Genomic DNA, 13,277 nt, shown 5'->3' on the forward strand with positions numbered 1-13,277 from the left:
AACATGGCTGCCATCAACAAACCCCTCAAGCTCATTTGCTCTAATGCTAGAAATCACTTGTGATTTCCAAAGCATAAAGTTGCTTTGAGTTAGTTTGATTGGAGTAGTAAAGACATAGGTGTTGCTAGTGATATGCTGGGTTGGTGATGCACTTATTTGTGCTGTGTTTCTGGTGTTAAGGCCTGGATTTTGTGGCTCAGTGTTTTGATTCAAATCGTCTGGTTGATCACTTGAATCAACCTGTGTTGGATTAACATTTGTTTCATTGTCACTGCTGCTTGCTATAGCTAAAGGAATAGCTCTGATACCAACTTAAATTCTGGAGGATTGCTTAGTATTACAAGCAGAGTGAACAAGACAAAGTATTCATTCTTATTATTTCTTGCTTGACTGCTGTATTACAGAGCAATTGTAGTATATATAGAGACAAGAAAACAATGACAGCTAATAAAGAATATTACACGGAAAAACCAATTTGTCAGACTGCCAATCATGAGCCAATCATTTTAGAATTCTAGAATCTTCAGCTGCTCCATGCTTATGTGCTGATATTCTTCAGCACAGCTGTTCTGCCAGCTCAATAATCCTGACTCATCTTCCATGTCAGCTGGCTGTAGATTACAGAAGCTTAGGTGGCATGCCAGCTTGGATTCAAGGTCAATCTTTGACTCTTCACAACTGCTGTTTTCAACAATGCCTTGCATTGTGGGTCGAGATTTCGGTTGAGAACGCACGCAAGCAAATGCTATTGTTGAAACAAGAATAATATTTTGAACGATCTTTTGATTCACTGGTGGCAAGAGACGTTGGTCTAAAATATCGATCAACATGATTTTTGGATCCAATGATGATGATGATAATGATGAGAGGAGTTCTCCTGGATGTGTTCCCATCAATATTTCGAGTGCCACTACCCCAAAACTATAAACATCACATTTCTCTGTCACAACCATAGTGTAGGCAAGTTCTACATGAAAAGAAAAGGTGTACGATTATGTCTTTGAAAGTAAAACCATAGAGCGTAAAAAGAAATACAACCAATTACTTTATTCACTTGGGGCAATATATCCGTAAGTGCCCGCTCGTAGGGTTCTATTTGATGAATCAACATGTAGAAGTCTAGCAGTGCCAAAATCTGCAACAAATGCCTCCAAATTTGAGTAGAGTATAATGTTGTTGCTTGATATGTCGCGGTGAACAATTGACAGAGTGCAGTCGTGATGCAGGTACGACAAAGCATGAGCCACACTCTTCACGATGTTCACTCTTTTAGTCCAATTCAACTCAATAGCTTCGTCATCATGGCGTAAAACACAGAACAAGCTTTCTCTTTCCATGTACTCATAAATCAAAAACATGCATTTTTTGTGCAAACAAAAACCATAAAGTTTCACAATGTTCCGATGTCGTACAGTGGAGAGTACATGAGCGTCGTTTTGGAAACTCTTGACAAAAGCTGAATCCTCTGTTTCAGAATGGTGAAGCTTCTTCAAAGCAACAACTTTTCCGTCTAGTAGCTCTGCCTTGTAAACACTGCCATAACCTCCAGTTCCGATGCAATATTTAATATGAAAATCTTCAGTTGCATTAATCAAATCTTCATATAAAATTTTACCATCATAATTCCACACCGAAAACACATCTCCATTCTTGGCAGCTCTTGAGTTGAGTTTCAGAGTTTTATTCTGACGTTTAAGGAGTAATATGAATCATAATATAAAGAAGGCGAGAACTAGACTGAGAGGAAGAAAAATTTTAACAAACAGAATGATTGAAGGTGGATGCTTCTGACTTTGAGAGCAAGAAGGAAAACCTTCAACATGGCCGCAAAAACCATTGTTGCCGGCAAAACTCTTTGGTGGATTATCCCGCAAATTAGAAGGAATTTCACCTTCCAAACTGTTGAATGACATGTCTGAATGCATTGGATAGAGAGTCTTAGGTATGGTGCCTGAAAGGTTATTGTGGGAAGGTCCAAGTTTGAAGCAATAAAATTTCTCCCATTTCTGGGGGAATAGTTCCATCCAAACTGTTGTGGTTCAATGTTAAATTCTTTAACTCTGAGCAGTTGCCAATCTCAGTTGGAATAGAACCACCAAGTTTATTTTTAGAGAGGTCGAGATACTTAAGGTTGAAGAGTTTTCCAATTGCAGAAGGTATCTGCCCTGAAAGTAAGTTTGAGGAAAGGTTGAGATTTTTGAGTTGGGATAACTTGGTGAGCTCATCTGGAATGATACCATGTATTTTATTATCAGATAAGTCTAACTCCTCTAGAGCACTAAGATTCCCTATTTCTAGTGGAATGGAGCTGTGGAGTTGGTTAGAACTGAGATCCAATTGGAGCAAGCTGGTTAACTGACCTAGAGTTGAAGGAATAGCTCCGGTTAGCTTGTTAACTTTGATAAACAAATAAGTCAAATTCTTTAGATGTCCTATTTCTCGTGGAATTGTGCCATTGAACTGGTTGAAACCAAGATATAAAACCTCAAGGTTTGTTAAACGAAATAGGGTTGAAGGAATAGGCCCACCTAATGTGTTATTCCTCACAAACAGTCCGATTAGACTTTTTAGATTCCCGATTTCTTGAGGTAATACACCACTGAGTTTGTTACTACTCAAATCAAGCCCCTCTAGATTTCTTAAGCTCCCAATTTCTTTTGGTATAGTACCTGCAATGTGATCGATTAAAGGACGAATGAATTTCAATGATTATTTTTCAATGAATATAAATTTAATATATAGCTAGGCTAGCAAGCCACCATAATTTTTTGGTAACTCACCATTGAGATTGTTATTACTCAAATCAAGCACCTTCAGATTTCTTAAGCTCCTAATTTCTTTTGGTATAGTACCTGCAATGTGATCGATTAAAAGACGAATGAATTTCAATTATTATTTTTCAATGAATATAAGTTAAATAAATAGCTAGCCACCATAATTATTTGGTAACTCGCCATTGAAGTTGTTACTACCCAAAAGAAGCTCCTTTAAATTTCTTAAGCTCCCAATTTCTTTTGGTATAGTGTTTGCAATATGATCGATTAAAAGATGAATGAATTTCAATGATTATTTTTCAATGAATATAAATTAAATAAACAGCTAGGCTAGCTAGCCACCATAATTATTTGGTAACTCACTCACCTGTAAGATTATTCCGATCCAGATCAAGGTATTTGAGATTTGAAAGAGAACCAATTTGGGACAGAATGCTTCCCGATAGATTATTGTTCGAAAGATCGAGATATTGCAGGTTTGGAAAGCAAGAAAAGTTGAGACGGCCAAGTTCCCCTTTGATCTTGCTTTCCGCTAAGCCTATGTCAGTGATCCTTCCTTCATAATCGCAAGTGATACCAACCCAACCGCAATGATCTGAAGTATTGTGAGGAATCCTGTCCTTCCACCAGCCGCTGTTGAGTAAAGCTTGTCTTTCTATTTCAGATGCTGCAACATGAATACTAATGTTGGTAGCAGATGCAACATGGACTATCAAAAGAGTAAGGGCAGCCCATATGAATACGATGACTGCTCTGCAAGTATTGAAGAAACCACACTCCATGTTTAAGATAGTTTCAACAAAGCTAGGTTCAAGCTAAAATGATTTTTGGATTTTGTTCATGAACAAACCTGCGGGTGACTAAACTCTGCCTACTTAAATAATTTTGAGATGATGGACTAATTCATATATTTTTACGTATGTACATAATTCATGTTTTATTAACGCGGTTTCAGTAAAATTACAGTAAAAGAAGAGCAGACAGTAAAGCATCAGACAACGTTTTAAGTTTGAAATGAATAAATCGATCGTGATGTGTCTTTAGACCGAGTCCAGATGATATTATTACTTTTTTTTTTCTCTTGGGGTCACATGCACGTTTTTCCTTCATTTGACAAGTGTAGAGACTTCTATAAAACAATTAAAGCTATTCACAAATTGAATAATGAATCACTTTTCCTATTATGTAGAAAGTGGTTTGATTTCTTGAGAAAACAGACACCATGTTTAACATTATTTCAACCAAGGTTGATGGGAAATGACTCTGCTCTGGCCAAGAATTTTTTATTTTATTTTTTCGTAATATAGGTATGGGTACTAGGTATTCAAAATCGATTTTTTAGCCCTTATATTTTTTAGGATTCGAACTCTCTAATTAAATCTGCTTGAAACCTCCCGGGCAGGGTCCTGAGGGAGGCTAAGACTAAAATTGATGAGTAGTTGATCTCTTAACTTTGAGTTGATATATTATAAAGAAAATGTTTTCCTATATACTATACATATTCGTGTTTCATGTACCCAACTTTTTCTGAAACGCGGTTTTAAAAAAGTTGCGGAAGAAGCAGAGAAGAAAGTAAATTAATTAAAGCATCGAACATAGTTTTGATTTTGAAATTAATAAGTCAATCGTCATGCCTTTAGACCGAATCCAAATTATATTCTCTTTACATTCGTAAAGCATAGTTTTCTTCTTATTTTTTGGGGTGGTGCCCCCAGGATTTTAGAGGTTTAGACCATGGATTGGGACAATAACACACTGGCTTTAGCCACACAAATCTACTTAAAATTATAGCACTTGGCTACTTAGGGGGCTTTTGTAACCTTGTTTTAGACAAAAAAAATGATGTTTATGATAGTAATATTTTTAAAAATTTAAATGCATGCCTTAGTTTTTTTTTTTAAATCAAAATTATATATAAAAATGAAAAGAGCAAAAACACGTTTGGTTACATTTTCTCACCGACAAAGTCACACTTGGTTTTTCTAATTTACTGTTTAAGTTTGAAAATTACTCTACTACTTACATTTCATTGAATAATCACCTTCACTTTATTGTAGTACTTTTTCAATGACTAAAACTTTAAGAGTGCCGATGTTTGCCCCGGGTCAAACCCCGAACTTGAAAAAACGACACCGTTTTAAGGATCAATTTTTGTTAAGACAGATGAGCTCCTTTCTTCACGCAACGATGCCGTTTTGAGGACTAATCTTTGGCTTTAACTTCATCCAATAAGATAGAAGCAAAGAAAACATGAATGAGGCAAGACAGAAACTTGATGCTTTAATTCAATAAACAAAAACAATAAAAATTAAAAAACAATAATTTTGTGTCTTTTAGTTCCAGCAATGAAGTTCATCATCAACAGTACAGACTCTTTATCTCAAGCACCGGAATTAGTCAAATGTCTTTGGGAAGAAATATCCTCGTCTTGAAACTTATCAGCAAACCTTCAAATTTGGGTTATGAATGAGATGAAGAAGGTCGAAGCATTGCAGTTATGCACAGTCATGCAGAGACTTTCAAACTAATATATTTTTCATTAAGATTTTATTTGTTAAAAATCTTAGCCAATACAGCACCGCTGCAGTGACGATGGCGACAACAATGGGTTTCTTGTTGAGACCCCTCTGCATATCCACAACCTCCACAATCCTCTCAAAATACCAACTCCGTAAACCCCACCTCACTTCTATCCCCACCCGTCGGCTCTTCTTCTCTCACAATTTCTCCTCTCTAGCTCTCACACCCACAACAGTCACTACTAAAGCCTTCGCCCCAACTCTCTGTTCCCCACAACCACAGGACCAACAAGAAGAGCAAGAGCAATAATTGCTCCTCAACTTGTTCTTGAGATTTGAGAACCAATTTAACGGTGCGTTTTTGACAGAAGGCAAACGGTGCGTTTTTAACTTAATAAAACGGTGCTTTTAGTTCAGGGTTTGACCCGGAATTTGACCCGGGGCAAACATCATTTTCCAAACTTTAACTCTAACTCATGCACATGAAAAATTGAAGTCAAAGTTCTACAGGAATTTCTAAAAATGTTTTTTTTTTTTTTGATACGGAAACATTGACCATTTGAAAAACAGCTTCAATGAAAGGTACCTTAATGCCGTGAAACACATTCAAGGATTAACAAACTACATGGATCAAGCAACCAAATTCATTCCTTGTTTTCAAAGTTTTTGGATTGAAATTTCTTGAAAAAGCAAGTTTTGGTAATGGACAGGTTCTGTTTAAACAAATTGACGTTTAAACAAACCACATCCATCTGATCCTAAGATTTTGTTATTATAAGAAATACGAAAAGTCAAAGAAGAAATGCTGACATCATGAATCCTGCAGCATGATCGTGAAAATTCAAAGAAAAAAATGTCGGTGTCATGAATCTCGAGGGAAGATCATAATTCCTACAGCAGAGTTATGAAAAATCAAAGAAGAAATGCTAGTGTCGTGAATCTTGCAGTACGATCATTAGTCCTGCAACAGAGTCCATAAAGCCCATGAAGCTTGCAGCAGAACCACTAACTCTACAACAGAGCCCATTAGTTCTGCAACAAAATCATAAGTCCATGGACTAGATGCAAGATCATGGACTACGTAGAAGATGGTGCCAAAAAGTTCAAATCACCACAAGTCTGTGAGACCATGATTCAACCCCCAGCTCTAAACGTGGAATGATTTAGAAGCTCGATTCAAAGAGATAGGGATATAAATCAGTTGTGCTATCATCCATAGAAGATAATATTATGGATTATCTGAATCTTAAGTGACATAAATGAAGAGTTTGGATTAGAATTCTTTGTTATCAGTAGAACACTATATATATAACGCCTCTCTTAGTACACAAAAGATGAGGTGACTATAACAACAAAAGTAGGAATCATTTTTTTATAGTGAAAGCTTTAAATTCCTACTTGTGGACGTGGGCTAAATGTTGGATGACATTAAATTTTATGTTATATTTAGTATATTTAATTTATTTTACTAGTTGACAAGATTTTTATGCCAACATATTTAAATTTTCCAAGAGACAGCTTAATGACACTTAAATGAAGCATATTAGTGTGCCAAGTTTTCTGATGACACTCAAATCAAGCTTAGGCCTTATTAGCTCCACCTCTACATGTGTTTTTCTGCCTTGCTTTCTTCCTCTTTGGTTTTTGTATCAGATGCGGATGTGTTTTGAACCATCCTTGATTCATGAAAGACCACATCTTCGCTTATGATACACCTAAGTTTCTTCAAGGCTGTACATCGAAGGTTGTATACTTCGATCCCATATGGATATCTCAGGAATGCATATTTCAAAGCTCTTGATTCTAGTTATTTTTGCTCTGCATATGCGTATACAAAACAACCAAATATCTTCTAATTGGATTACTCTACTGGTTTCCAGACCATATTTCAATTGGAGTCTTGAATGGATCAACATGCATTTCAATGTGCATAAATATCACATTAATACATCTGCCAAAAACTTTTGTTGAGATGTATGCCTTACTATCTTGTGCCCAGCTATCCTATTAATTGCACGTAAATCTTCAAACCTTTTGCTGCAAAATCTAATCCATTATTAGGTTTTTTATCTCTTGATCTTTCTGCCAATTTGTGTTTCAATGAGTGTTTTTTAAGTTTTAAACTTATCAAACACTTTATTTATGTCTTCAACATACTTACACCATTCTAAAATAATTATCTATTAGAGAAAAAAAAAGTACAGCTAGGCACAAGATATTATAGTACTATTAAAATGCATTTGAGGAATATTGTAATACTAGACTATTGTCGGCACTTGTCTAACAAATTATTTACGATTGATTTGCCCCTGCTCCTTGATAATAGATTTTTGGTTTTGAATCTAGAGCATGCGTTCATTATTTTCCAACCTACTTTGAAAAATTATTTTCAGAAATTGAAAACAAAGTTTATCGAACAGTATTTATCACCAATCAGTTGAATGGCACTGTACCTGCATGTGTGCATATTGTTGGGAAAATATGCTCTTTAAAAGCATATGTATTTATTTAATTGTAATAAATAATTTTTCTGATTAATAAAATAAATGAGGTATTTTATTCAAATATCTTAATTGCATTAATATTTGTATTAAAGTCCATTTAATCATATTATATGTATTTATGTGATCACCATGTGGATTCACAGAAGACATAAATACAAGTTATCTTATGATTAAATAAATTTAGTTCGCAGTTGATAAATAAAGTTGGGCACTTTATTTAGGTATAGACTGTAATAAATTCATTGAATGATTTGTCTTAATCATGTATGAATTTATTGATGTAGTACGACTACATTGAACAGGATCACATATGAGATTTAATTAACTTTGTAATAACTGTCAGACTTATTAAATCTCATAGGCGTTGATTTTACTGTAATCTTAATCTTGAGTTAATTATGATTTCATGATTGCGATTGTTATTTCATTTGAGTTACCAATGGGCACGACACATCCTTGTGGTCAAGATTACCCGGTATCTTGGTGGGAGCAATTATGAGTATTGGAGTTATGGATTAACAATATAGAATTTGTACAACACATCTCTTGATAGGTTTTCGGTACTTGATCATAGAATTCTCTGGCCAGAGTGTGTCAACATATTTAGTATGTTGAAAATGATCATTAGAGAAAACCAGTAAGGATCAAGGAATAAGATGTTATTAAATTGATTGGACAGTTGAGATATCAATTTAATTAACGATGTGGTACAAAGGATTGTGCAGTAAAGAAATCAATGTGGCTTGGGACGAATTATTATTCGAGCATACAATTATGGAAGTCAGTTCCAATCTTTTAGTGGAGTAGATTTGAAATTAAATAATTGGGCTAGTTTAATTACATGCCTAATTATTGTAGCCACTATTGTATGTTCCCAAATGATCCCCGGGTTAGCTCATTTAATTGACTGCACCACTACTGGACTAATAAGCAAGATAACTAGCTATTTGGGTCAAAAGCCTAAATATATCATTTAGTGGGAGGCTCCATTTAATAAGCTTATGTATAAGGGGCCTTATGTTATTTTACATGGTGGGTCCCCTATTAAATGAAAAGTAACGTGAGTTTTATTTTGGGCATTATTTGGAGCCTAGGGTTTTCACTAAAGGGAGATATATAAGGCTTATTTTTCTCAACAAAAAAAAACAAGCAGCCACTTTATACAGATCAGAGAATAAGATTTTTCTCTCCATTATTGAGAGAAAAATTTTCTCGTGCTAGTTGCTTTGGTAGTGATAAAGGCGCCCACACGTCAAGTGCAGATCGAACCTGAGTCATAACCTGGAAGATCATTGGTGACAGTTCGTGATCTAGCAAGCGTGGTGGCGACGGATCGTGATCTAACAGGAGTGGTGGTGGCAGATCGTGATCTAGGAGCCTAAATCACTTCAGCGGAAAAAGCCAACTCGGATTTTTAAGGTACGATTTCTAGAATACGAATTCTTATATATTATATGAGAGCGATCTTCAAAAGGTTTTATAAAAATTTTAAGAACCTAATTTTTCCCCAACACATATATCTGAGCCATCTCATATTAATATATAAGAATTTCGTATGAAATCATTCTTGAAATTTATGTATTAGAGTGGCACAATTTATTCAGATATATATTAATTGTTTAATATATGAATAAAGCATGTTTTGTTTTGTCTTAATTCATGGTTAGATTTTCCGTTGTATTTTTTCTTTGGATCTATAACAAGAGGGGTGATTTTTTATCATCATATTTCCCTCTTGATTTATTTTACTGTTATAGAATTTTTGTAAGCCAAAAATTGGCCTAGGAAATTTGTAAATTAATCTCGGATTTTCAAGATCTAAGCGACGGAGGCCGGAAATTTTGACAGCGGCAACCAGCAGCAAGCAGCGTGCGGCCAGCAGCACATGCTGCAGCAAGCGCGCGCTGCACGCGCAGCGGCAGCAGCGCGCGCTGCAAGCCAGCAGCCAGCAACGCACGCTGTGCGTGCAGCAGCCAGCGCACGCTCACGTGCAACAGCCAGCACACGCAGCAGGCAGCGCGAGCAGGAGCTTTCCGTGCAGCGCGAGGGAGGTGTTTGGCACGTTTCCGGTGTGTCGGCGACGGCAAACTCGACGTTGATAGCGGCTGTCCGGTGAGATTGGCCTGAACAGTGGCCGTTTGTGCTGGTGGCGGCTGGGGAAGAAGAGGAAAAGAAAAATGTGATTTTAGGGTTCCATGGTTTTTATCGTGGAGGTCCCTATAGCTTCATATTTTTCAGTTGGGCAGAAACGTTTTTTAATTTTTTGCATTTAAGTCCGAAAACGGTTTTGGGCTTAAAGAATCCTAGTTTTAGGCCCAATTTCAATTGGGCTTAATGGATTAAAATGCATAGATAAAATTAAATACATTAAATTTATTTTTGGTCCAAAAGTTTTATTTTAATAAAAAAAAATTTTTATTTTATTTTCTTTCAAAATTAAAATTGGACCAATTATAAATTTAAATGCCCAATTTCTCCTAGTCCATTAACAAAGTCAAGCTTATGAAGGATGGACATTGACAAGAAGCCCAATGAAGATTAGGCTTAGGGTTAATGTATTTTTTTCATTATTAGGAAAGCCATGAATTAAGATTATTTAATTGTTTTTCTATATGTTATGTTTTGGATGATAACATGCCATGATAACATGTCATATAGAATAGGTAGTGCCACTCTATGCATAATGATACATGTCATTCATTAATTATGAATTTCATTATATTGTTTGAAATTTGCACATGCTTAATAATATTTGATATCATCTAGATAATATTATAGGAAGCATGCAATTAACAATATGTATGTTTTAAAAAGGAAAAATCAATTTTAAAATATTGAGTGGGAGAGGGAAAATTCAAGATAATTTTCCCACGGGCTCCATTGTTAGTTCAATAATAAAATTATATATATACCTCGACTTCATGATACGGTGATGCTCCCTTCGGAGGGTATATATATTAGATATTTTATTTGATGAACTTCTTCAAAGATAAAATTGAAATATTTTTCAATCGATTGTTCACCCCAACGGTGACTATTGATATGAAAAATACGTAGATTGAAATAATGGTTATACACTCAACTAAAGTTTGTTATTAACCTTCCCAACGAAGCTCTGTTAACAAATTTAGGCCCAAATGGATAACGATAATTATTTATCATGTCTCTACATGAAAGTAAATAATCTAATGGATAATTGGGTCTAGTAAGTGTAGACATGACTTCCCCAACGGATAGCTTGTCAAAGCGGTACTAGATTATCGTTACAATAAATTAAAATGCATTTATGGTTTTTTTTTGCATTTTTGTCATTTATTGTGAATATTATTTCAAATTATTTATGCATGGATGTTTTATTTTTCAGAAAATGTCTTCCCTGAGCCCACTTACTATTATTCTGAGTCAAAACAAACTCACTGGAGAGAACTATATAGATTGGAAAAGAAATCTATTCATTGTCCTGACTGCTGAAAATTATAAATATGTCTTAACCCAGCCATGCCCCCCAGTTCCAGCAGATGATGCTCATAGAAATCAGAGGAGGCTTTATGAGAAATGGCAAAAGGCCAATGAAATGGCAAAGTGCTACATTTTAGCCTCGATTTCTAATATTCTGCAGACCAAACATCAGAACTTGGAGACTGCCACTGAAATAATGGATAGTCTCCAACAGATGTTCGGGCAGAGTACTCGCTCTGCGAGACAAGCAGCGCTGAAAGGAATTATGAACAGTAAAATGGGGAAGGGCACAAGAGTTCGTGATCATGTCCTCAAAATGATGGACTATTTGAATGAGGCTGAGATTCAGGGAGCACAAATCGATGATAACTCAAAGATTGACATGGTGCTAGAATCTCTGCCAGAAACATTCAAGGAGTTTAAGGTCAATTATAACATGAACAAAAGAAATATGACCTTAACTGAATTGATGAACGAACTCCATTCTGCTGAAGAGATCTATCGTGCTGAGAAATCTCTGGGAAGCATAAATATTACTGAAAAAAGTTCATCTTCTGGGCCTAAACCGAAAGGCAAAGGTAAGAAGAAAGCTGGGAAAAAGAGACCGTCTACCAAGCAAGATGGCAAGCCGAAAGGCAAATGCTTCAAGTGTGGACAGAAAGGTCACTGGAAAAAGGATTGCCCTAAGATTGTGAAATCAGGTATGGGAAATCTTTTTGTAATTGAGGCCTGTTTAGTTTAGAATCCTATTGACACTTGGGTGTTGGATTCAGGAGCAACTAATCATATTTGTAATTCACTTTATTGGTTTCAGGAAACCAGGAAAATAAGTGAAGGAAGCGTCAAGCTGCAGTTAGGGACAGGACAGTTCGTGTCAGCAGTAAAGACTGGATCTGTTTTATTATCTTTTAATAATGAGACTTTAGTTTTGAATAATTGTCTTTATGTTCCAGACATTAAGAGGAATTTAATTTCAGTAGCTTGTTTGTCAAAGCAAGGGTACACTGTAAATTTTGGATCCTCTGTTTCTATTTTTCATAATAAGAGACTTATTTGTTCTGGTACATTGGAAGATAATTTATATCATTTAAGTCCAATGATCCATTCTATGCATGACACAGTGATAAATAATGATGAGCATACACATTTATCTAAGAAAAAAATATTTCTTCCAACCAATGTTACCTCTGGCATTTACGCTTGGGTCATATAAACCAAAATAGGATACAGAGAATGATCAAAGATGGGCTCTTGGGTCCATTAGAAAATGAATCATTGCCACTCTGTGAATCCTGTTTAGAAGGAAAAATGACCAAAAGGCCATTCTCGGCCAAAGGAGTACGTGCAACAGTACCACTTGAATTGGTACATACAGATGTATGTGGACCAATCAATGTACAAGCTTGAGGAGGTTATGAGTATTTCATCACTTTTACTGATGATTACTCAAGATACGGTTATGTTTATCTGATGCGTTATAAGTCTGAAGCTCTTGAGAAATTCAAAGAGTATAGGGCTGAGACAGAAAAGCAATTAGATAAGAACATAAAGAAACTTCGATCTGATCGAGGTGGTGAATTTCTCTCAGGAGATTTCAAAGAGTATCTGGTTGAAAATGGGATTATATCTCAATTGACTGCCCCGGGAACACCACAACAAAATGGGGTAGCTGAAAGAAGAAATAGAACTCTTTTGGATATGGTGAGATCTATGCTTAGTTATTCGTCATTACCAATCTCTTTTTGGGGACTAGCACTGGAAACTGCAGTTTACCTTTTGAACTTAGTTCCATCTAAGTCAGTGCCTAAAACCCCAATAGAATTATGGTCAGGTCGCAAACCAAGTTTACGACATGTCCGTATTTGGGGATCACCAGCACATGTACTGAAACCAAAGGCAGACAAAATGGATTCACGTTCTGAGGTTTGTATGTTTGTGGGGTATCCCAAAGGAACAAGGGGAGGTTTATTTTATAGTCTTCAAGATAGGAAAGTGATCGTGAGCACACATTTCACTTCCCT

General features: G+C 35.8%; 1 protein-coding gene across 1 annotated transcript; it reads right to left on the reverse strand.

Moving 5' to 3' along the window:
- Positions 1-506: 506 nt before the first annotated feature.
- LOC18039530 (MDIS1-interacting receptor like kinase 2) lies at positions 507-3,556 on the reverse strand. The gene is made up of 6 exons (XM_024182536.1): positions 3,142-3,556; positions 2,781-2,852; positions 1,962-2,669; positions 1,814-1,915; positions 1,055-1,702; positions 507-967 (listed from the first exon to the last, which is right to left on the reverse strand). Exons 1-6 carry the CDS (start codon positions 3,554-3,556, stop codon positions 507-509), a joined length of 2,406 nt encoding a protein of 801 aa, XP_024038304.1.
- Between the last annotated feature and the right edge of the window lie 9,721 nt (positions 3,557-13,277).

Source organism: Citrus clementina, unplaced genomic scaffold (genome assembly GCF_000493195.1).
Source record: "Citrus clementina cultivar Clemenules unplaced genomic scaffold, Citrus_clementina_v1.0 scaffold_6, whole genome shotgun sequence".
Classification (NCBI taxonomy): domain Eukaryota; kingdom Viridiplantae; phylum Streptophyta; class Magnoliopsida; order Sapindales; family Rutaceae; genus Citrus; species Citrus x clementina.